Genomic DNA, 25,377 nt, shown 5'->3' with positions numbered 1-25,377 from the left:
AATTACCTTGGAGGTATGGAGCAGACTTTTTTAAACAAAAACGGCATGGGGTCCCCCTTCCACTCTATACCAGACCCTTTAGGTCTGGTAAAAAAGTTAGGAGGGACCCCAAGTTAAAAAAAAATGCATGGGGGTCCCCTCAAAAGTCTGACCAGGCCCTTCGTGTCTGGTTAGGAATTTTAAGGAGGAAAACCACCCCCAGAATGGGGGGAACACATGTGGGGCCCCGCCTAAAATACCCAATCAGACCCTTAATCCCAGCACAGGCCTGGCAGGGCAGGTAAGAGGGATGAGCGAGCGCCCCCCCCTCCCCCGTGCTGAGGGCATGTGGCCTGGTATGGAAGGGGGTGCTTTTCCAGGGTCCCCAAGGTCGGCTGCTGTACGGGCTATTGTGGAGGACTTCGGCAGCTTGATTGAGCCGAAGGATTAGCCGGTGCTTCAGCTTAATCCTTCAGCCATTCAGTGAATAACCCCCTTAATTTGCAATTTACACATTCACTTTGATAAGTGAGCACTCTCAACTCCACTGGAGATGCAGACTAGGCAACATTCTTCCCAACTTTCTGAGATGAGGGGTACATTATATTACAAAGTATGTAGGCAAAGGACACTACTGTCACACCGCCTTTACATGGACCACAAAGAATCAATATGCAAACAATGATTAGTTACATCAACATGTTCTTTTTTCATACTGGCTTTTCAAAATAACAAATGCAACAATTCAGAGATTGAATAAAAGGTCTTCGCAATAAACTATTTCTAATAAATAAACAATAGACAGAGAACCTTACATGGTCCCCCACAAATATTTGTCAGTCAGTCAAAATAAAAAGGGACAGCTGAAGAAGAGAGAGGTATAAAGGGATTTGATTGTTTTGATTTCAAATGAGAGACAGTTGGGAGCTCTGCAGGAAGTAAAGGGAGAACGACAGAGCAGCCCCCCCACCCAGCGTATATAGGGGCCAATCCTCCTCCCCCTAACTGATAAACCAACCGTACAAATAAAATAGATGAATATGTACTAAAAGCCCTTTCCAACAAATCTAAAAAAAAATTTTTATTTACAGGAAAGCAAAACAACTTACATAATAAATTTGTTTGGTCGCCAAAAGGTTAAATAAAATTGTGTAAAATAGTTATCAGGATACAATATGTTTTGCAATGGTGGTCCTTTAATGTAATGTTGGAAAATGTAGCAAATTTCACAAGGTGAAAAAAGTCACATATTCTACACAAGAGCAATTTTTATTTCAGCAATATTTTGCTATACGGTTTATAAATGATCTATTCAATGTCAGCTGCAGTCATTGTGCCTATAAAACGTGTAAGGTGTTTTATGGTGGGGAAAACAATGGCTATAACTTATATGGCCACTAGATGTCTCCAGCAAACCAAGTTGCAGCTCATAGGCCAACTTTTTGGCCACTCTATCTATTAGTTTTGTTTACAACTAAACTAAAAATGAAATACCAATTGAACATTTCTAAAGAGAATTCTGAATAAGATCTGCAGAAAGGGGGAATGCAATCAATAATACTGAATTATTTTATCTTCAGGTCTATGTATTATTTATAATTTGCTGAATTATAGGCTGCTGTGAATTATAGTACTCTTTCATTGATTTGCTGTGCACTAGGGTTTATAAACATGCCAGATGGCATTATCACGTTCTATGCTTGATATGGACATACAGTGTGGGTCTTTTTTATCAATACATAGATAGACACATACTACAGACGAGGGATAAACGAATGTGCCTGGGTTCAATTTGCAGGATGTTTGTTGAATCCTACATAAAGTCTTAAAGTTCCGAACTTTAAATCAAGTTCATTGAAGTTTATGGGGGCGAAACTTAAAATCAATTCTGCCCATTTTCAAGGCTAATAGACATGGATCGGTCAAAATAAGGGAATGAGGAGCTAGGCACTGCCAAAGGGGACATGTATTAGACCAAAAAAAAGAAGATATCTTTAAGCTGTTTGCGCTGTTACAAAACAGTACGATTTTCATATACAGCACCAGCAACACCATTTTCTGAATACATGTCGTTTCACTGCCCCGAAATCTCCAATCCTGATTCAAAATCGCTGCAGGAACTCCCGATGCAGATATTTTTTTAAACAATCAAATTTTATTGGGTTTTTTCCAGTACATGCAATACAAACAGTAAAAAAATAAAAAAAGCAATGGGCAACACGGTACATATATTAATATATCCGATCAGGTACAATGCACTGATATTGAAAGGTCACACATTCCATCAGGGACAGTCAAATTCCTAAAGGAACAATATAATACATGACCCCTGAATAAATTCCAGAGGCCGTAGTCGACAGTGGCACCTATGGATCAAACCTCGGGCCAGTAGTGTAATAGTCGGAAAGGGAAACACAAAGAAAAAAGAACTGTGTTGTATCCCCTGATAGTTGGCAGTACTCACACAAACATAAATTGATAGAAAACACACAAGAACTACACTAACCACAAGACACAACACTAAATGAGAAAAAGAAAAAAAGATCACAATAGCAACTAGAGAAGAGTGAAAAGAAGAAAAGAAAAAAAAAAAGGAACAAGAAACTCCTAAGATCCCACAGCATCTATAATCCAGATTGCATGAGCAATAATCACATTAGAGTCAATTCATCAGACCATATTTTCATAACCCAATATCTGGTGACTTACAATGCAAGGTATGCCGCAGAGTCCATATATAAGATCCAAGGGGCCCATAGTGTTGCACATTGGGGTTGACGCTCGGACAAGGAAGCAGTCAGCTCTTCATAACGCTTAATCAGGCACAGTTCAGCAATCCACTCCCCCACAGTCGGGGGGACTGCAGTATTCCAGTGGCGAGGGATAGTCATCCGGGCAGCGGCCACAAAGAAGCGAAGCAGGTCTTTCTTGACCGAGGCCAGGGAGCCAGGCAATACCGATAGGAGGGCTACCTTAGGAGATGGAGCCAAAGAAGTTCCCATGACTTGGTTATATATGTCAAAGACACGACACCAAAAAGGCAATAACACCGGACAGCTCCACCAAATATGAAGGTGTGTGCCCTCTGCTTTCAAGCAGCGCCAGCAATGTGCTGGCCTATCAGGGAAGATCCTGTGAAGAAGGGCCGGGCAGCGGTACCATCGCGTTAGAATTTTATATCCCTTTTCCTGAGCCAAACATGCCATGGAAAGCTTGTGAGTTAATATGAACGATGTGCGGACTTCCTCATCAGTAAGGGCATAGCCCAAATCCCTCTCCCACCTAGCTATAAACAAGGGGCGATCCTGAGATTTTGCCGCAATCAACTGACTGTATAGCAAGGAAATGGTATGATTTACACAATGGCTAGAAACGTCTGTGGATACTCCATAGACTATCTGCTGATGCTCTGTGCCTGATGTTGCCTCCCTCTATGTTCCTGGTGCTTTCTTCCTCATCTTCAACATCTGATATAAGGAATTCTTGCCTATCCTCCAGCAGCAAGTGACTCATTGTGTGCTGAAAAATGTCATCTTACCCCTTCGTGTCAGTTTGCATGGTTGTAGCGGAATTAGCATAAAAGGAGGAGGAAAAAGAGGGTGCATTTGTAGCAGTTGCAGACAACTGGCTGCTCTGTGCCTGGAAGGAGGAAGAAGAGGAAGGCTTTGTCAGCAACTCAACTACCTCCTCTGATTGCTCTAGCTGTCTTCTAGCACAGCCAGTCTGAGAAAGAAAAGGCAGACCTGCCTTGCCTCTTGACAATGTGGTCAACCACTGTTTTGTCCTGCAGGACCTGCCCAACCCCTACTACCTTTGCATGCAGAACCTCTGCCTCACTCTTTAAGACTGCTTGACAGTTTGGATACAGGGGATTGCGCAATGTTTATTTCAGCTGTGGCAATAGGCAGAATAAGGGTGTGGTGCTTTGGTGCAGTAACTGGGTACATGCTTTAGAAGATAGTCATAGACTGGAGTCACGTTCCTTGAGGCTGCTAGAGATCACTGCTATTACAGCACCTTTACACATCAACATTCCTACATTTGTGCTCCCAACTGCACTCTTAAAAATGACTTGGACTACATATGATATATGTCTCAGCAGGCTGTATTATAAAAAAACAAAACATAAAAAGACAAATATAATGGACAGCAGTGTCCAAAGGGGCAACAGTCTGGGTACCAGGGATCTAGAACAATTGCATTGGATTGTTGAGCTAATAAAACAAGCATGGCAAAACTGTGAGGTACCACTTGGTTGAAGTGATTCTCAGCGGAATTGGTAAATGTACACAGCAATGAGAAGAGGGACCTTGTCCCCAAGGTTGTTGGGAGCATAGGAGACCTCAAATGGACTTTCAAGCTTTTTAAAGGTTTAATCCAGCAATATGAATGCAACTCTTTTAAGAGAGGAACTAAACTGCTGAACTCCACAGAATTCAAAGGCAGAGTCTCAAGCATTGCCTGTGGCCCCCTGCAGCTGATCTTTCCCCATTACAGACTTGCCATGTCTTGTTCTTCACTGTGTCTCTGTGTGGAGGCAGCCATCTTAGAAGAGGCAGGATCAGGGCTGCCATCAGGGGGGAACAGTCGATACTCATTTAAGGGGCCTGGGCACCCTAGGGGGCCCGTCCGGGACCCTTACATGAGTATCGGCCGACGGTGACAGACGAGGAGGTGGTCGGGCCCTAGCAGTTCTGGGCCCCAGCATTGCCAAATCCAGCGGCATTGGAGCAGGCTGGGGCCCCATCGGCGCCTCTGCTCTACTGATCTTGGACCGGCCGGAAGTGACATCACGTCACTTCCGGCCAGTCCGGCAGCAGAGGAGGCCAGGGGAGCAGGTAAGAGGAGCTGGGAGGGAGGCAGGGAGAGAGGGAGATGCAGCCCTAACCAGCCCACCTGAGACTCCTGCAGAGCCCGCCATAGAGAGTATCAGATGGGCTGTGCAGCATCTATAGGGGGCTCTGCAGGGTCACTCTCAGGTATGTGTGGGGTATCAGGTGGGTCCTGCGTCCACCGCATCACTAAGCCCTGCATCCAGCGCGTCACTAAGCCCTGAGTCCAGCGGGTCACTAAGCCCTGCGTCCAGCGTGTTACTTAGGCCTGCGTCCAGCGGGTCAGTAAGCCCAGATTCCTTTGGGTCACTAATCCTAGAGTCCATCGGGTCACTAATCCCTGAGTCCATTGGGTCACTAATCCATGAGTCCAGCGTATCACTAATCCCAGAGTCCATCAGGTCACTAATCTCAGAGTCCATCGGGTCACTAAGCCCTGAGTCCAGCGGTTCACTAATCCCAGAGTCAAATTCATGTACTGTTCTGCATTACTGTATAAATGTATTGCTGGAATTTGTAGTCCCCCTACAGCTGGCGCCATTGTGCATTAGAGTGTACGCTCCTCTGTACAGAGATTGATGTGACTGGGGCTGCAACAACTAATCGACCAAGTCGATTAAAATTGATGATGGAAAATGTTGTCAACGTTTTCCATCATCGATTAGTCGGTTTTCGATTAGTTGCCCCTTCTCGCAGCTCCACGCACGCCTCACGCTGCACCACCTCCCCGCCTCACCCAGCTCTGAGCTCCCTTCCTCCACCACCTGCTAAGACGCTGCCCGCCAAGATGATAACGTCATTGCAGGAAGACTGCAGCGTGGGGGAACGGCAGCTGCCGACAGTCCCAAGATCTCGAGGTAAGAAAGTAGAGTTGCTTGAAGAATGTATTGCTGGGATAGTGATTGGTTGTATTCCTCTATAGCTGATGGTGTAATATGCTGTATATGTACCATCAACTAAAGAGGACTACAAATCCCAGCAATAATACATTATAGCTGGTGGTTATCTGCGTGCATTGGGGGTGGGGCGGGGGCTGTGGGGTGGTGCCCGGCCTAAGGCCGTGTAAGGGCCCCAAGATTTCTGATGGCTGGGCAGGATTCTGATTCCTCATGTCAGATCGCACTCACTGTATACATATAACTACAGTAAGCAAAGGTATGGGAGTGCCTAGGAACCCCCATATAACAGAAAGTGCACTGTTATTTTTCAGAAGGAATTCAGGGTACTATTAACATTATTAAATCTTCAATAAAACATAGCAAATCTTTACTCTTTGAGTTCAGATGGACTTTGCATTTGGTATTATTTGCTTAAAGTAATATTAAACTCTCAAACTTTTTTTGCACTTATGAATCCAAATCAAACAAATATACATTGCCCAGCAAAATATTTCTTTAAATATTTCCCTAAGCACTTGCAGTCATCATGCTTCAAAAAAGCTGGCTCCAATTCTTATCTCTGCTTCCCTGAACTTCCTGTCCAGTACAAGATCACAAGGGATAGAGCAGTCTCCATTAACTGTTCATCTATTAGCCTGGAGAAGGGAGGAAGGAGGAGTGGGCACCAGGGAGAAGGCGAGTGCCTTGTCTTGTCTGTGTGTTTGTGGAGACAGCTTACTAGCACACACAAGGGTGGCTCCATAGGACCCAGCATAGGAAAGGAGCCATCCTAAAAGTGTTTAGGGGACCAGCTGATTCTACAGGAAATAAATACAACTTTTAAACATCTAGAAGCAGCATCTATTGTAAGCTTGAATCGCGGCAAAATCCGCTCCAAAAAGGGTCCTGCTGTAGCGACGCACGACCCGCGACAGCAGGACCCTTTGCCCCATTGCCAAGCATTGGAGAGCGATATCGCGCGGTAAATAGCCGCGATATCGCGGGAATTACCGCACGATAAATCGCTCAGTGTGAACGGGGCCTTAGTCAGACACAGATAAAATATGTTATTTCTACAGAATGCTATGCTTTGGCTGATTTTATTCTATTGCTGTTTTCTTCACACCAAGTTCCACACATACCAGACATGCAGCATGGGGGACCGCAGGAAATACGTGTTACACAAAACAGATTACATTGGGATGGGGGTGAGTATGGAATTCAGAAAGATCATCCTGTACAAGGTAAAACGTTTATAGAGCCCAATATCCATTTTATAAGTGTCATTGTATCTAGATTTTAGATTTGTACATTTGGTTCCCCCCTAAATTAAAGCCTACATCTGGGCAATTATGAAATAGCTCCCCCACCCTTACCAAATGGTAAAGGATCTAAAGCTGGCCGTACACTGACACAGTGCATCCCAACCATTGTTTTACTTGCGTACCCCTTGGCAGCTGTTTTGTATAAACTGTACCCCTCAGTGGTGGTGGGACAGGGGACGGGGCTAATAGTAAGGCATGTGGTGGGCTGCGCTGAATGGTAGGTATGGCCAAATTGCATTAACAGTAGAACAGCTCAAATGCCACTGTGTTGATGTCAGTGGGATGAAACAGGGAGCTGGGAGGCTGGAGGGGGGGATGCCATATGCCTTGGGGTATGCCATAGTACATTAGTACAGATTACTTTGCAGACCGTTTACACACATTTAGTCCCCAACTCCCCATTGGCACAGCCTTTTTCCACCATTACAAAAATATTTTCAGGTACTCCTAAACGTGCTTCCAAGTACCTCTGGGGTTGGGAACTGCTGCACCAACAGATTCCTTCATCCACGCTATGCAATTTAGACCTATTGTGGCCACATAAATTTTTCCAATACACAGAATCTACTGTGACACCATGAAAACATTAAAGAGATATCCCAAATACTTACCTTCTGCTTGAGTATGATTAATCCTCATCTCTGGCAGAAAGTCACATGACCACTTACAAGGTTATGGCATCATGGTCAAACGGAGGGGAGTTAATATTCAAAGTGTGTCTTAACCCAATAACAAAAATCTCCTCTATTGAAGCTTACCAGTTGTGGCTGAATTAGTTGTGAAGCTTAAAAAAAAACTGCGATTTATAGCGCGATTTTTGCAGCGATATCGCTCATATTTCCACACGATATCGCTCTATGTAGCTTCTCCAATCCATTTCAATGGAGCTGTTCACATCTCGCCGCTCAATATCGCTTGTAGCTCGTTGCTGTAGCCTGTCGCTCCTACATGACCCTTTTTTCTGCGGATTTCGAGCGATTTTGCTCCTGATTGCATACAGCCCAATAGGAAAAAGTCACGTGACGTCGCGCGATAAGTCGAGCAATATCGCACATATGAAATCGCGCAGATTTTCATGTCGCTCAGTGTGAATGGGGCCTTAGGAATGGAGTATTTTATAACCTTCGAAGTGTGTTGAAGGGTCAACGTGTTCTGTGCACGTTCATACTTTTCAGTTATACATTAGTAGATTGAACCTTATCTCCTGATGTCAGAGGAGCCTTTATACGTCCATGGATTACAGGGCTGCTTCAGTGTCCAGCATGAAGCTCCAAAGATAACGGGGTCACACCATATGACTTCTGACACTGGCTTTTTAGGAGTAGCACCCTAGTGGAAAGGGTGCTATTAAATGTAGTGATTATCGGATTGTATGTGGTCTGATACTAATTTGTAGTCTTGGTTCATGTGATTTTTTTCCCCGAAACAATCTATAGTTGCTTGTCATCTGTCTGCTGTCAGAGGTACTGTAGGGTGTACAGTACCTCCTAAACAGCATGGATAGGGGAATCCCTCCTAAACAGCATGGATAGTGGAATCCCTCCTAAACAGCATGGATAGGGGAATCCCTCATAAACAGCATGGATGGGGGAAGCCTTCCTAAACTGCATGGATGGGGGAATCTTTCCTAAACAGCATGGATGGGGGAAGCCTTCCTAAACTGCATGGATGGGGGAATCTTTCCTAAACAGCATGGATGGGGGAAGCCTTCCTAAACTGCATGGATGGGGGAATCTTTCCTAAACAGCATGGATGGGGGAAGCCTTCCTAAACTGCATGGATGGGGGAATCTTTCCTAAACTGCATTGATGGGGGAATCTTTCCTAAACAGCATGGATAGGGGAAGCCTTCCTCCGTTGCAGCCGCTGCTGGCGATCCTGAGCTCCGCTGTGCCCTTGTCTCCATAAAGAGGACCTGTCACTGAAAATTGGCTATCACAAAGGGGGCTTGTTAGTCCCCTATGTGATAGCAATAAAGTTAAGTGAAAAAAAAAAGGTTTAAAAGAATTAGTTAAAAAAAAATTAAAAGTCACATCTAAAGGTATTCCAAAATGTTTTAAGTCCCCCGCCCCCCACATACACATGCAAACATGCGTGGAGTGCGCCTAAGTGCGGAAACGACGATTGCATCCTCTACGCCACACATGTTACGTATCGCCGCGAATGTCACAGTGAGAGCAATAATTCTAGGGCCATCAATCACTGATAACACTAAACTGATGAGCGGTAAAAGCTTTTAAAGCGTCGCCTATGGCCAATTTTGGGTATGGTAGTTTTTGCGAGTTCACGGCGCACGCAATTTTAAAGCTTGACATGTTTGGTGTCTATTTACCCGACGTGACCCCGTCTTTTATATTTTACCAAAAAATTGGGTAATAATAATTGTTTTATAACATAACGTAGGGAGAACAGTTTTTGTTTTTGAAATTTTCGGTACTTTTTTCATTATATAGTAAAAAATAAAACCCCCAGTGTTGATTAAATACCACCAAAAGAAAGCTCTATCTGTCCCCAAAAAATGGTATAAAATTAATTCTGCACAGCGTTGTATGATGGAATAAATGTCAGTCAAAGTACCGCAGTGCTGAATACTGAAAAATGGCCTGGACAGGAAGGGGGTGGAAACACCCCGGTCAGCAAGTGGTTAATATCACTTTAAACTCTTGCAGTCTGTAAATGAGGAATGTGGTCTGGGGAACAAGAGTCTCAGGGCCCGTTCACACATACTGCTGTGACCTGCATTGTACTGCACTGGATCAATGCAGGTCACCACAAGGACACATAGAAAACAATTGTTTCAGCATACATTCATGTGTATCAAGGCTTTTTAGGTTCATAAAAAGAAGTTTGTTTAAAAGTTAAGTCCACTTAAAAATAAAATAAATGCACTCATCTTCTTTATTATTTATTATTTTTTACATTGGAGCCAGTAAAGCATTGCAACCACAATCAGTGGATCATTGATGCAATGCTCTGACTGCTGCAGATTCTCCCGCCCGTCTCTGTATGTACCTCGGTACAGACATTCAGTAACATAGACAGAAGGAAGAATGAATGGATTACAAGTGTGGTGATGTCACTGCACTTGCATTCCATTGAGAACTATAAGTACCTCTGCCACGGTTGCTGATTGGATTTGCAGGTGCTTCATTCACAGATCCTGTCAAAGGAAGATGGGGTAGTTTGCGATGTGACCATTTTGATGGTATGAAATATGGTCTAAAAGGTAAACTTAAAATGCAAACAAAGGTATTTCAGTACAGTGTGAAAAGCACAGACCTAAATTTAGTATAGTATCACAGTAATTGATTGTGAGGAACATAGCTGTTAAGCTACATAGCTCTATGTAGAAAAGACTAATGGCTTTTTTTTTATCAGACAAGAGCAAGGAGATCAGAATGATTGGAACAGTAGTTAAGATCTCAGTGAGCGGAAGAATAAGGTAAAAGTTATATTTGCAGACTTTCTTACAAAGGAACTTCACCCTTATCTTAAGAACGACAACAAATGCACCTTCAGAAATGTTCAGCAATGGTCAAAATGCTTAGTGATGGCAATTCACAAACAGGCACTTATAGATAATTGCATAGTATTTCAGGCTGAATAAAAACACAGGTCCATCAGGTTCAACCTATTGCGTGTATGTTTTGGATTCTGCATGTGTATGCGTTTGTACGAGTCCCCGTGTGATCTTATTTTTTAAGGGTACCTGTACCCCTGTATGTTACGGTCTCTGAGGAAATTGTCCAAATGCATTTTTAATGATTTAACACTCTCAGCTGATACCACTGCTTGTGGCAGAGAGTTCCAGACCGTAACCGCTGTAACTGAAAAGAACCCCCTACGCCCCTTGTGCTTAAATCTTTTCTCCACCAATTTTAGGTGGTGGCCTCTGGTCTTTGTTATGGAGTTTACAGTAAAAAGTTTATTCGCTAATGTTGCTATCACCATTGAACATCTTGTACATCAACATCATGCCCCCCCTTAATCTCTGCACCTTCAACGTGAACATATTTAAGTTTTGTAACCTTATCTCATAGCTTTGGTCCTCCATCCCCTTAATTTTCAGCTCCAGGACATCCTTTCTGTGTATTGGTGACCAAAACTGGACCGCATACTCCAGATGAGGTCGAACAAGTGATCTATACAGTGGCAAAATTATTGATTTGTCTCTACAGTATTACCTCAAATACTATGTAACTATGTGCATTACTTTACATTTATCAACATTAAACCTCATCTGCCATATAGTTGCCCACAACCCTACTTTATCCAGGTCCTCCTGTAATGTTCTAGTGTCTAAGTCCGTGTCTATTACCCTCCCGATTTTAGTATCATCAGCAAACATGGAAGCATGGCTATTTACACCCTCCCCGATGTCGTTAATAAACAGGTTGAATAATATGGGGCCTAGCACAGAACCCTGAGGCACGCCACTCCTGACACTTGACCAATCTGAAAAGGAGCCGTTTATAGATTTGCCAGCTTTTTATTCTTTGGAAACCATTTTTTTCTTTTCTTCCCCATTCTTCTCACAGCAACCATTTTCATTAAGGGCAGGTGAATCCATATAACTTTTATCCCTGGAACTTTGGGTCTGCCACCTAGAACATGTGACTATTACATCATGTGAGGGGGAAAAAGGCCTTTTCCCTGAAATCGTGAGATTTTCCAGTTTACAGATGAGATTTCCCAGGAAGGCACTGGTGATGTAGCCTCTGAGTCCGGGGCTACATCACCATAGCTCCACTGAACAAGGAAGTGGAAAAACACTTATTCTAAGTAATAGCAAAAAATGTTTAACTGATGAATGTGAGCTGATTTCATATTAGCTGCAGAGCTTAATGTTGATGTGATTTATAGTGAAAGGGGGTAAAGGTCCACTTTAATTTGCCTGGACACATTAAAGCAGATAAGGTGTGTTTAAGGTGCACTGAATCTAGCAATAAGCTGAAAATCCATGCCAGAAGTAACAGAATACAACCACGAATCTCTAACTAATGTGTGGGGCATGATTTTAAGAAGTGCCACCATGAAATTGTTGCAACCTTACCCACCATGCTATGGTTATTAAAGGGAGCAGACACAATCTGGAGCAGATATACTGTACATGGCAGCCAATTAGCCTCTCTCTATCATTTTCAAACTTTAACTGAACAAACTAAAGAGAGGAGCTGTTTGGTTACTGTAGGCCACTGCCCCCAATGCTTGCTCTTGCTATGTATGCATAGTTGCGGTACTGATGCTAGATCTTTCCCTTATCTGTCTCTGGATTGGCTGTCCGTTATTGCTGGACATATTAGCTACACCTGGTTGCTAAGGAGAATTCTGACAGCTGTCAAAGAAGATTGGTCAATTACTTTTTGGTGGGAACTGTCACCTAATGAAGTACACTCCTTACCTTTATTTATTCTTCATCTTTAGTTCCCTTCAGAAGTTCAGACCTTCAATCAAGACTGGAATCCTGTCCCTCGCCACGTGCATCTTTATTGGGGATATGATCGCCCACATAGGGTATGCTCGGATTAAGGGTCTGGTTGGCAATTTTAAGATGCAATTTTTTTACTTTTTAACTTGGGGTCTCTCCTAACTTTCCCACCAGCTCGCCCGCATTCGGCTATTTACTAACTGCTATTCAGGCCCCTGTGAGAATAGGGGTGATTGGCAGCGAGTGAGTTGCCGTGCGTTCGGCTCAGATGATCCAGGTGTTGGAATGACTGAATGGAACGTGTTCTTCACTTCGGCTCAGCCAAACATGCTGAGCATGTTCGGCTGAACTGAAGGGAGCTGAAGCCAGCTGTACTCGACTGAAGTTAATAGACGAAACGCATTTGGCTCCCTTCACTTCAGCTCGGTTGTTCACTCGGCTGCCTTCTGCAGCTTAATGACTAGCCCCCTAAACTCCATACAAATAGTGTACTGGACGAGATTCAAACCCCAGTGCAGCAAAACCGATGTGCTAACCACTTAGGCACAAGTTGAAGCCAAACTTTGGTAAAAAATGATAATTTACACACATCACTGTTCTGGGTGTTTAAACTATCATTAAAAGCTGTGTGTTATGGGGTGTGGGTCGCGGCAAAGTATAAATATCTTACCTTGCAGCGCCTACACATAACTATGAGCTTACTGAGGGGAGTGAGGAATAAGACTCGAGTAGTGACGTGCTCCCAACACACCACCCGCCTCTCCTGACTACTTGGCCATTCACAGAAGAAAAATTCTCAAGCAAAAATAACCTTTTCTCTAAAAGCAGCTGCAATGAATACGCCTTAATGCATGTAAATCTTAATGAAACCGTTAAAAACCATTATGTGCATTTATATGTGTTTAGAAATGACCTCTAAACACATATCAATGCATAGTTGTCAATGCCAGTGTAAATGAAGCCTAACCCTCCTGCTCTGTGACACCCATTGAATAGGATTACACTTTTCCCCTTTTGATTGAGATATAAATAAATACATTTTAAAATGTTTCCAATGTCATATATTGAAGAATATTGATACAAATGGAAACACACAGAAAATAAACGAGATTAATCACACACACGTACCGTATACAGTATATGAATGAACTATTTTAAATGACCTTCTGTATATTGCAGCATTACTTTGGCATGGAGCTGTAAGTGTTATTAACCAAAGAACACTTCACATGTTGATTAAAAACACTTCTATTGTAGGAAGGTCATGTAAGTGACAATGGTAACATAGCATGCAGAATATAAAAAGAAAATGCTTGGAACTCAGACAAATGGAATGATGATTTGTGTCTGTATTCAGAGCCAATTTAAAGGGGAATTACAACTTACACCATGCAAAAGTGTCAGAACTACCAAATGGACAGCTCCTTTGCTGTAATAGTCTCCAGGTATGGGGAACATGCCACCCCCCACCATGTAACTTGCTTGGGAAGTAATTTAGCACCTGAACACTGTCACCTGAAGGCGGGAGGCAGTGATGTTGTCCAGGGTAGAATTCTGCAACAAAGGAATTTGAACTGGGCCAGTATACCCTGCTGGGGGATGGGTTAACAGGAGGCACTATCCTTTACAACAGGGGACTGAGCAAGCACTCAGCTCCAAGAAGGCACAAGCTCTAATGGATGAAGAAGCAGGCGAACGTTCTCCACCAGTAGAGTTTTATCAAACACAGCAATGCAGAATACTGCCAGCTATGCAGGATTACAAGTCCCAGCAATACATTATAAAAATCAGCAATGCAGAATACCAACAGCTCCTCCCATCCCCCCACGCCCCCCATTCCCAGTCCAGACTTGCCTTACCTCTCCTGCAGGATCCTCTTCCACGTCTCGTCGGCTAGGGGGCGGGGCTAAGAGGAGAGGGTCCTCACACAGCAGAATGTGCTGCCTGGCGGTGCCTGCAGCACATTCTGCGCGACTAGTGACAGACTCTCCATCCCCGCCGCACAGCCGCCCGTACATGCTGCGGGTGGCAGAGCAGCAGGGAAGGAGCGGCACGATCTCAGGGGGGCTTTTTTTCCCCTCTGGGCCCCCCCAACAGGCGGAACGCCAGGGCCCTGTCGCAATTGCGACCGCTGCGACCCTGGTAGTTCCGCCAGTGGCAATCTTCCTATATTCTATAACACCTGATAGACTCTTGTTTGCACCTAATTATGTTTCATCTTCTATCCATCATTTGTTATTTAATTACTCATCTCTCTCCTTTCATAAGCCATTCTGAGCATATACAATTCACCCTCACATGATGTCAGTACTGATTTATTAAATGTGTTTACTCTCACAAGGTGGACTTGAAGACAAAAGAGGTGATATTCTCCTTGTGTTGCTTGCCCACTCATTTGCAAAAGGGAAAGTATAAAAAGCGGCATCCTAAATAATGTGGAGTTTTTATTTTTTGCTTATCAAGAGAGGAAAGGTGAAACTGAATATTAACCTATAGGTAAACTATACTAAGCATTGATAATGAAGTGGGGAATGTTTCAAACGTCTCTTCATTTACTCTTTCCTTGCAGCATCTCTGATTTCCACAGTAAGCAGTTCTCCTTCTCCAGCCTTGGCTGAAGGTGACATCTTTATAATGTAGGACTTGTTTCTGGTGTCCGCTTGTACATCTGTCTTTGTACCATCTGTGTTATCTGCCTTTGCCTTATCTTGCTGGATATCCTTTGCTTGCTTGGATGTGTTCTTTTCCTCTTTCTTCTTGTCCTGCTCTCCTTGATCTACAGGCTTTTCACTTGCATTGGTATTCATTTCCGAACTGTTCAATCCTTGGTTTTTCTGTACAGAACCAGAGAAAATACATTTATTTGTATTTAAATGGGTAACAAATAATGCGTGTTGTCACTGCTATAGATCTATGTGTTATACCACAGTCACACATCACAAGAAATGGGTCATATTTACTAGCTGTAAGCAGCAGTCTGGGCACAGTCAATCAGGGCACAGGTGGTAATTGTTCCAGTCAATGCTGGAGTAATAAGCCAGTGAAACACACACCTTCTATTTCTGTTACATCAAAGTCACAATCTGGTTTCCAGCTCAAATAAATCAGAGCCATTATACTGAAATCTGTCATAAAATAGAACTGCAGGAAGGCAAAGACTCATATCGGAAACATTTCTGCACAGAGAAATCTGAGTACAGAATTTGCAGTAACCAAAAACACAGGCAGGTAAATTGTATTTCCATCATGAACATTTCATTTGAACAAAATGTACATTTCAGAGGTTGATTCTTCGCTACTGGAGTGACCTAGGCTGGAAAAAAAAAACGACACAGAAAAACTTTGCCAGCAAACTTTGCAACAACTTTTTAGGTAAATTATTTCTCCAAAGCAGGTATAATTTCAATACAAATTAGCTAAATAGATGTGAGATTGTAGTGGTGGACTACAATCTCACGATTAGTTTGCTAATTTGTATTGAAATTATAGTCCATCATGGGAGCGTGCTTGGAGAGGTGGCTACTTTACAACACACAGGGACCATGGGGAACAAAAGTAGCCACCCTCCAGAAGGAAGAACAGTGTCAGCACCAGTTCAGAGATGATTTGAGGATCTACAGGCAAGTGATACACAAATAAGATACATTATTGTTAATAGTTAAGGTACTTGAATGCATTTTTAAGATTTAACTCCTGAATTTAGTGTCAAATGTGGTACAACCTACTGTGGTTGAGAGGAAACAAACAAAGGTTTTGAAATTTTGTCAAGATTGACATTTTTTTTGAGGTAGGTACTATTTAGAAAAAAATAAATACAGTTTCATCTACCCCTATTCCCCTTGGTTTTATAGTAAATATGCACATATGCCTGTTTTATGTTTTGGTTAGTATGTTTGCCTGTTGCATGTTTAGCTAACATGTCTCTTTACAAAACAAAAGCCCTTAAAGAACAACACTAGTCTGGATGATCCTCCCATGTTTGGACCATCACCCCAGTACTGATAAATGAATGCATAAAAGTTTTTTTTTTTTTAGAAATCCTTATACAAAATCCTCTTTCTTATCTTCCACCAGCATTGGTTTTAAATGCGGCTAAAAGGGCCACCATGCAATGACATCCAGAATTCTCCTGTGAGTCCAGGGTGACATGATGACCTACCTCCAGGGGGTGGGTCCTTGATGCCCCAGATTCACAGTAGGTGAGTAGAATGACGCTGGGTGTCATTCAGCTCGGAAGAGAACTGGCACTAGATCTAAGAATAGTGAGTCTGCAGGGAACAGTGCAGATATTGGTACTTCCGGTAGCATAGAGCCGGCTTCCCGGGCAATCATGGAGCCAGGTGGTGTGTCATTACCCACCCCCGGGCTTCTTGATTGCCCTGGAAGCCGACTCCTGCTGTTTGGCCGCCTCGATGCTGATTGGCCGGGAATCCGGCTTCCCAACCAATTAGCATCGAGCTGGCCAAACAGATCTGATATGGTGACACAACCTCCACCCTGCAGACACCCCATTCTCCACACACGCATATTCATTCTCAGCAGAAGTCATTACTGTACCACAGATGTCCCCCGGCCAGGTGGGCAGACACTACTCTCCAAGCTGTCCCGAATCTGCCCACGTCTCCTGTGTGTACAGCGTATGCATCGCCTGCGTGATCAGCCCTTAGCCTGCTACTGCGCATGCGCAGACTGCCCAGCGCTCTCATTCAGGAATCCTCTAACAGCGTCAAGCAGGTGGTGCTGGCGCTGCAACACAACGGAGTCAGGCAGCAGTATAGCGGCTTGGAGGTGCAGTCTGGCTGAGGGACATCTGCGGTACGGTGATGATTGCTGCTGAGGATCGCTGTGAGGGGAATGAAGTAACTGCAGAGTGGAGGTTGTGTCACAATATTATCAGATCTGTTTGGCCGCCTCGATGCTGATTGACTGGGAAGCCGGCTTTCCGGCTCCTTGTTCCCTCGCTGCACTGCTGGTCAGAGGAAATCTTCCTCTGACCGGAAGTTCCAATATCGGGAAAGGTATTGGAGCATTTGGGCGAGTACTCACCCAAATATTTGGTATCGACACTGATACTAGTATTGGTATTGGTGCATCCCTGCTTAACCAATAATAAAAATTTATCTTATTTGTGTATCACTCAGCCGTAGGACCTCAAATAATCTTTTGGAGGGTGGCTACTTTTGTCCCCCATGGTCCTGTGTGTGTTGTAAAGTCACCACCACTCCAAGCCTGTTCCTGTGATGGATTACAATCTCAAGTTTAGTTTACTAATTTGTATGGAGATTGTAGTCCATTCCGGGAGCGTGCTTGGAGAGGTGGCTACTTTACAACACACACAGGGACCATGGAGAACAAAAGTAGCCACCCCCCAGAAGGAAGGACAGTGTCAGCACCAATTTAGAGATGATTTGAGGATTTACAGCCGAGTGATACTCAAATACACTACATTGTTGTTAATAGTTAAGGTACTCCAATCCATTTTTAAGATTTAACTCCTGAGTTTAATGTCACTTTAATGTATATGATTGCATGAGTCCATTTTTAACTCTCTTTTGCCAACTGCTGTCGCATTATATCTTACATATCCATTATGGATAGGAGAAATTTGTGTTTGTTTTATATTAATATTCTGGCAGACGGAGTTCTTTGAACCGTCTGTCTTATGGAAGAGTCTGCCTTGGGAAAGTTCTAGATGGCTTGCCAGCTGAAGTCTGTGAGGTGATATTAGGCATGCTGTGTGTGTTCAGCCCCCGGCTAAGGATAAGATCTCCAGGAAACTGGCAGCGTTAGCATTAAAAATGTGAAACCAGTGTCTGGCCCAGAGGAGTCCAGGAGAAAACAAAATGACAAAGCATTTTCTTTCCCACAAGTGTACTTTTCGGAAGGTTCCAGGCATTTTTGTGTTAAACTGAAGGCAGTGACACATCTGATGGAATACACACACATTACTTATACTGTCAGGATCCTTACAGTCCTCCGGAAGCCCTTCAAGAAACAGTAATGATGTGAATAAACCGTAATTGCAAAGTCCTTTGGAAAAGCAACTAATCAAGCATGGGTGGGCTGTCCCCTGGACCGCAGTGGCTTTTACAATTTAGGGCTGACACTAAGGAAAAGAGTGTCATCAGACATCAAGTATTATCAAGCACATTAACTGATATCACTCACCCACATTGAAAAAGTCAAAAGATGCTATTATAGCTCTGTTTAGTACATGCACATGTGAGGTCCTCAGCTGCACAGTGTGATTCCGGATACCTCATTTGTCACTGCATCTTTAAAGCGACTGAGTTTAAAGTGACTGAGTTGCTATGTTTCAAATTTAAAACAAAGTTGTCCCTGAGAAGAAAGCAATTAATACTTAATGTCCCGCCACCCACCCTGAGGAACTCTTCTCGGTTGAAGCACAAAACATGCTCAAAGGTATTCTGCATTTAACACTTTTGCAACTGCTGCAGCTTTTATACATAAATCACTGGTATGTGTAAATGTAGTAAAAAAAAAAAAGTTTAAGTGGATCCGCAAATTTAACTGTCTCCTAAAAACAGTTACTTTTTCATGCATGGCAACTGTTAAGGCTGCCAATGTGCTTATTTCAGCTTTCAGCAAAACTTTCAAGCCCTCAAATGACTGGTAATATAGTTAAGCACCATGGCAACTGCAATGCAAATTGAGGCCAAGATGGCACCTTCCTTGGCTATACAGCAAGGGTCTCAAACTCAATGCACTTGGGGGCCACTAGATGAATTTTCTTCTCACATGGGGGCCACTTGCCAAATGTAATAAAATATCATACTTCAAAATAAAATGTAACTATATACGTTACCAGTGTTAATGTCTGCATCAATTTATACTGTTAGTATATGTGTTTGTGATGGTTTGTGTGTGTATTGTTAGGATCTTTGTGAGTGATGTTGGTAAGTATGTTAATGTTTTTGTGTGTATCATATCAGTATGTATACATGTGTATAAGTGTGCAGTGTCAGTATATGTGTGTGTGTGTTTTTTCCCCCCCACAGGTTTTACATTTTAATCATAGATGACCAACAGATTCACACATTCATTCACACATAGAAATATGCACACATGCACAGAGGAATCTGATAGAGATGCAGACCGTGTAGCTGTTCCCACAAGTCAGGTACGCAATCTGTGACTGCATGCCTGACTTGTCAGTCGGCTGTGGGCCACATGGTACTGGTCCATGCGCTGGAATTGGCCCGCGGGTCGGTAGTTTAAGACCCCTGCTGTAAAGGATAGTAGGGGGTAGTTCCGCTTTAACTTTCTCTCCTTTTTCCCTTATCAATTTTTTTGCTTTTGGTATGGCATTGGATTTAAAAAATGTTTTGTACCAGAAACATGATTCTAATGCCTTTATAAAAGGCACAACTCAGAATGGAATTTGTAGTTAAAATGTTAGTTGACCCTGATTAATTTAGATTAACTAATTCTTCCTTTCCCTTATATGTATACTTGTACTGTTTTTTTCTTACTGTTTGTAAGTGAACCTTTCAAAGTTGTGTTTATTTGTGTAGCACCAAATTACAAAGCTTTGGGGGGTACACTTTGCAATCCTTGGTTAATTGCCAGAGGACCTTGACCCGACATTAAAGTGACACGAAACTCAAGAGTTAAATCTTAAAAATGCATTCATGTACCTTAACTATTCATAAAAATTAATCTTATTTGTGCATCACTCGGCTGTAGATTCTCAAATCATCTCTGAGTTTAGTGTCACTTTAATTTGCAGGCTAGGGTAGATCCCAGGTCAGGCTGTATAGCTGAGCGGCAGAGAAGTGTCAGGGAGTGCAGGACCTTGTTGGGTTGTCATGCAGGGATGTCTGGATCACTAGACTGCCTGGGCATAAGTAGAAACCTTCTAGTAGGTAAGACTTTAATGTAATTCAACTGCTTGCCTGGAGTTTAGTTTTAAACTGCTGTGATGCATTGAGTTATATTTTATTCTGTCAAAATAGGGTCGATGCAATCTCTAGCTCTGATCTGATAGGTTTGCCTTTCTCCATACAGGACTGTTTACCCACTTTACAACCAGTCTCAAATTGTAATTCTGCTGCTTACACGATGTGTCCTAACTCCTGCTGTATTTGTGAATGGCTATCCATCATCTTGGCTGAATGATGCATCTATCGACCTTTCTGTAGAAATGTATCACTAACAGCAGAATTATAATTTCCTTTTCATATGACGCCTGTTTCCATGACCTTCCCCACAAGCCTGGCGACCTTGGGAGCTTACACTTTACAAAGCGCTAGTTACTGTGTCTCATGGTGCTTGCATTTAAAAGGTGAGAAACAGAAATGTGAGCGCAGCTTATGGTATAGCTGTGGGTGGTCAAACACAAGCTGTGTCTGGTTTGTACTTTACAATGCTATTGAAAATCCTGCTACTGTTATAAGATAACAATGCATATAATACTTCAGCACAAAGTACATCCATCATTCACGAACGACTTTGCAGTTGATATGTAAAAGAAAAAAAAGAGTCCTGCGTGGCCTTGTACATACCAAGTGCAGAGTCAGTCACTAGCATAGAAACAGGGATTGCAGCAGTCCAACTTTTGAACAGACCCGTGCCGAAGCAGGTTGCCAGAACCACCCTGCTCCTCACTTTGCCTTCCAAAGGATACAACTTACAGTTAAACATAGATGAGAGGTACTCTACCTGAAGATGATTCATAATAGAACTATATAGGGAAGTACAGGGCTGCTAGATAGTTGACTTTTTTTTAGCTTACATTTATTTCTCTTTTTTTTTCCAGTCAAGTCTGCCCCCTGTCTCCATTCAGGATGACAAGTCCTGCTCCTTCAGCTTCAACTTCTACTGGCATTGGAGGAGAATGGACCCAGTGCTGGAGAAGGGCAAAGCTGGCTTGCATCATCAGAGGGCCAGCTGCCTGAAGAGACAGTCAGCTCCCTGTGACATTTTAGAAGAACATGGTGGCGTGGGACCCAGCTTGTGGCAGCAGCTCACAACAAAGCAATGCTGGATTCACTGCCTGGTATGTAAGTTTAGGTTAAAAAGTAAGAACATGCTTACACACAATTTACACTCTGTTAATACTGGGGACACTCTTTAATATTGAGAGCAGATAATCCAGCTATATGTGTGTGGACTGGTAAATTAAAAGCTCATTCCCCCCAAAAAAACATACTTTAGTTAAAGGTACAGCCTGATGGGCTGAGTCAATCCTTGGCTTCTTATATGTTTTGTTTACTTTAACAGTGAGACATATCTACTATAATTCATGGCCTTCTGTTGCATTCTCCATGCATACATTTAACAGGGAGAGTGGAAACCCCTTTTAATAGCCACAGCAGATGGGCAAACCCAGGAGCCTAAACCCAGTTATCTAGATTGATTTTATTTATCTGACAGACAGACACCCATTATATGATCATGTTTTGTTTCTTATAACTAATAGAAATGGCATCTTTAACTTTTTAGACAGGATATTTCCAAATTTTTAGCATGGCAGAACTTTGAGAACATATATTGATTAGTTTAAAACCAGACAGCCCTATGCACTTGGTCTTGTTTTTTGGGATAGCAGATGCTTAAAAGCAGGGGGCAGCTCTGCAATGAAATATCCTCAGAATACATATCTCACATTTCAATTCATACGCTCTGTATAGTTGTGAGATTTACCCCTGGACAGCAAGGGGTGTGTGTGAAACATAGGGGAGCAGCAGGCAGTGACAGTTGGGGGACATATAAAAAGAGGGGCCCTGTCATGACTTTGCACTTGGGCCCTGATATTTTTGCTCTGACCTCCTTCTAAGGGTGCCATCACTTCTGGGAAAATATACCCACCTTATCATCTTTTTGCTATAACAAACAATGAGAACAAGTCCATATTTCTGTTGTCCAAGCTGGTGAACTATCTTTCAAATGGCAACCCTTCTTACTGGAAAAAAAATTGTGGGGCACACATTCAGAGCAAGTTTTATGAGCTAACCACTCAAAACTTGTAAATACAACTCTAAGCTTTGTGAAGATCTCACTTGAACTAGTAATTCTGTTTCTTGGTAAGAGCAGTCAAATTAATTGATACTGTCCACTCATTGTATTATTTTGTAGAAGTGGATGTCTGTCCTCCCTTGCAAAAATGTGAGCTTCACTAGACTTTTTGCAGTACAAGACATTTGCAGTGTCTTAATTTTCATTTAATATGGATGTCTGAGTATGGACAGAGGTGATCAGGATCGGATACTGGTTTCTGCAGTTTGGTGCTTTCATCCCTAGAAGAGAATCCCTGTTATGCTGCACTTTGTTTATTAAGTAATCACTTGAATGACTCTGTTACATACAAGTAGAGAGGACCTCACCATTCCCTCTCGTTGATTCCTCACTTTCTGTAGAAGGCGTAATCCGGGTTTATTAGCTGCAGCTGACAATAAGGTTTTAAACAGTTTTGGTGTTTCTTGTTTTGGAGGGATGAGGTGAGCAAAGCCTCTGTTTACAACTGCCGGATGTGTTGGTTTCCCCTTTTCCTTCAGCAGTTTCCTGCAAATAAAGATAACAGAAAGTTAGGATAAGGTAAACAAGTAATTCAATTATCTATATACTGAGCATGCATACATAATCTACAAAGTATAATGCACTGCTTTGAGAAGAATTAATATGTAAGTTTATTATAGGATAATAATACTGAGGGCTCAATAGTTTTGATTACAGTAAGCACAGTGGAAAATAAGGCCTATACCTATATAGCTATATAGCTTTCCCTAAAAAAAAAACCACGCTGAAAGGCTTCGTTTTCTACCCAAAACTGGCCCAGGAATGTGTATGTATGTAAATATGTATGTGCTTATGACTGCACTATGGAATTTAGAGTGTAAGCTTCTGTGGTGCAGAGACTGATGGCAATGCTCTGCTCTGTAAACCCACTGCATCATCATTTGAAAACTTTGTTTGGACCTATGCTCAAATATATAGTATATGTTAACCCTAACAATTAACTTCTTTTATTTGGATAATTTTGATATGTTAAATATGCCATTGAAAGTGTTTTGTTATATCGGTTTTAAAATTGCAAATAAGACATGCTGAACTTGACAAAAATTCAGAGCTGTTCTGTGTACACTTCCTGTGTTATCTCAAAGAGTCTATTTAGCCCTCCTGGTTCTTCAATCAGTGCCTATGATAAAGACAGTGGAATGTGTTGAGCAGTTTAGCAAAAGAAGACTGGACAAGCCTGACACCATTCTGTGTACAATATTGCTGTTTGTTGACAGCCCACAATAGTATTACTTCAAACTTTGAGCAGAGGATTTGACACCGCTTGGTGCCTGAACAGCGCTAATTGCCAAACACCAGCACTATCATGTGTGAGGAAGGGGAACGAGTCACATATTCCCCCACACCTGGAAGCTCTGGGCATTTTTCTGCCAGCGGGGCTTGAATTTAAGTAAATTGTTGTTTTGCGCTGCATTGACAAAGCAAAGCTGCATTAACGGTTTTGATGGAATTAATGAACAAAGGGTAAGGGAACAACCTCAGAACTATTAGAATCTGGCCATAACATTTTAATATTTATTATTATCCATTCTGTAATAACCCTGATATCGGGAATATTCTACACAAGTCTCTAGGGGACTCTAATTATTTCTTCAGTAGGAATAAACAGTAAAATCTTTTAATTCAAATAAATTAAACTTCTAAAAAGACAGCCGGGACTCCCTTGAGATACTGTAGGTGGATAAACCGGAAAAGTTGGAGTGCAGAGAGAAAGATATAGCAACAGATAAGTAATTCAATCCATATTAATGGACTCACACTTTGTACTTGTAGTCTATTACAGGAGTAACCATGGGGACAAAAGTAGTCACCCTTCCAGAAGGAAGGACAGTGTCAGCACCAATTAAGGATCTACAGCCGAGTGATACACAAATAATATATATTTTTGTTAATAGTTAAGGTAGTTCAATGCATTTTTCAGATTTAACTCCCGAGTTTAGTGTCACTTTATTTTTCTGCATGAATGTTAATGTATGTGGATGCCAGAGGTACAATAGGTTTAAATCTTTTGGGCCTTAAAAGCCTAGGCATGAAATCTTAAGACTCATGCTTCAAATGCATATTCTAATGCTACGCAGGTCTTTGAAACTTTTACACTGTGTTTCTGCATTCTTTGTACATAGGATTCCAAATGCCATTGAACTGGCATTCAAGGTGCAGTGAGATTGAAGGTGAGATTACAAGTATTGATCTGAGCTTACTAAAGGAGATGGCCTGTGAGAGACTCAATCCATTCCCTTCCAACAAAAGGGAGCAATTTATGGGCGATCATTGGTACATGTCAAAATAAAAGACCTGTACTTCCTATGATACAAATATACTAGAAACAACAGTAGCATTAGTTCACAAAGAGGAATACATTATTTTACTTGCATTCATTATTTTATCTCATTATATATTTCACAGTTATATCACAAAAATAAATTCCTTCTTTTTCATAAACATTTTATTACTGAAAGTGTATATTTCTCATTAATTTGTATTTTAAAAGTTGTTATCCGATTTCCAACATTAAAGCCTAACTCCAGGCAACTCTTTTTTTAAAGAAAGGTGCCCAAGACCTTGCTTAAAATAGGAACGCAACTCTAGTTGCACTACTCTCCTTATCACTGCTGCGGTTTCCCATAGTACTTCTTCTCTACCACAAGATGTTCTCAGTCTTCCAAGGAGCGTCATTCAGTTAGACTGAGAACATACTGTGAGTGCAGAGTGTCATGGACCTGCCCCCTGAGGGGGGTGATAATACGGTGCCATGTGTTAACAATGTAATAATGATGTAAACAGGAAGATGTCACCTGTCTGGAGACTTCAGAACAGGGTAAGTATATAAAAAAAAGTGTAGATACTTTCAGGGGTAGGAAGAAGGAGCAGGGAAGGGGGTGTGTGTGTGTGTGTGTG

The 25,377-nt window shown here is 42.3% G+C and overlaps 1 protein-coding gene across 1 annotated transcript in view; it reads right to left on the bottom strand.

Annotated features, from left to right (window-relative positions):
- Nucleotides 1–2,688: 2,688 nt before the first annotated feature.
- The window catches only part of CNGB3 (cyclic nucleotide gated channel beta 3), a gene marked incomplete at its 3' end in the record, with an annotated part of 97,189 nt that continues 74,500 nt past the window's right edge, over nucleotides 2,689–25,377 (bottom strand). Inside the window, exons 17-22 of the mRNA XM_018573503.1 lie at nucleotides 22,788–22,965; nucleotides 14,998–15,275; nucleotides 14,301–14,334; nucleotides 13,943–13,995; nucleotides 5,548–5,643; nucleotides 2,689–3,309 (exon numbers count right to left, since the gene is read on the bottom strand). Coding sequence (XP_018429005.1) covers nucleotides 2,689–3,309; nucleotides 5,548–5,643; nucleotides 13,943–13,995; nucleotides 14,301–14,334; nucleotides 14,998–15,275; nucleotides 22,788–22,965 — 1,260 coding nt within the window. The remainder of the gene's footprint in view (nucleotides 3,310–5,547; nucleotides 5,644–13,942; nucleotides 13,996–14,300; nucleotides 14,335–14,997; nucleotides 15,276–22,787; nucleotides 22,966–25,377) is intronic.

Source organism: Nanorana parkeri, unplaced genomic scaffold, assembly GCF_000935625.1.
Source record: "Nanorana parkeri isolate BGI_ZX_2015 unplaced genomic scaffold, ASM93562v1 scaffold2404, whole genome shotgun sequence".
Classification (NCBI taxonomy): Eukaryota; Metazoa; Chordata; class Amphibia; order Anura; family Dicroglossidae; genus Nanorana; species Nanorana parkeri.
Note: the sequence above shows the minus strand (reverse complement) of the source record. Positions and strands in the feature narration are given on the sequence as shown.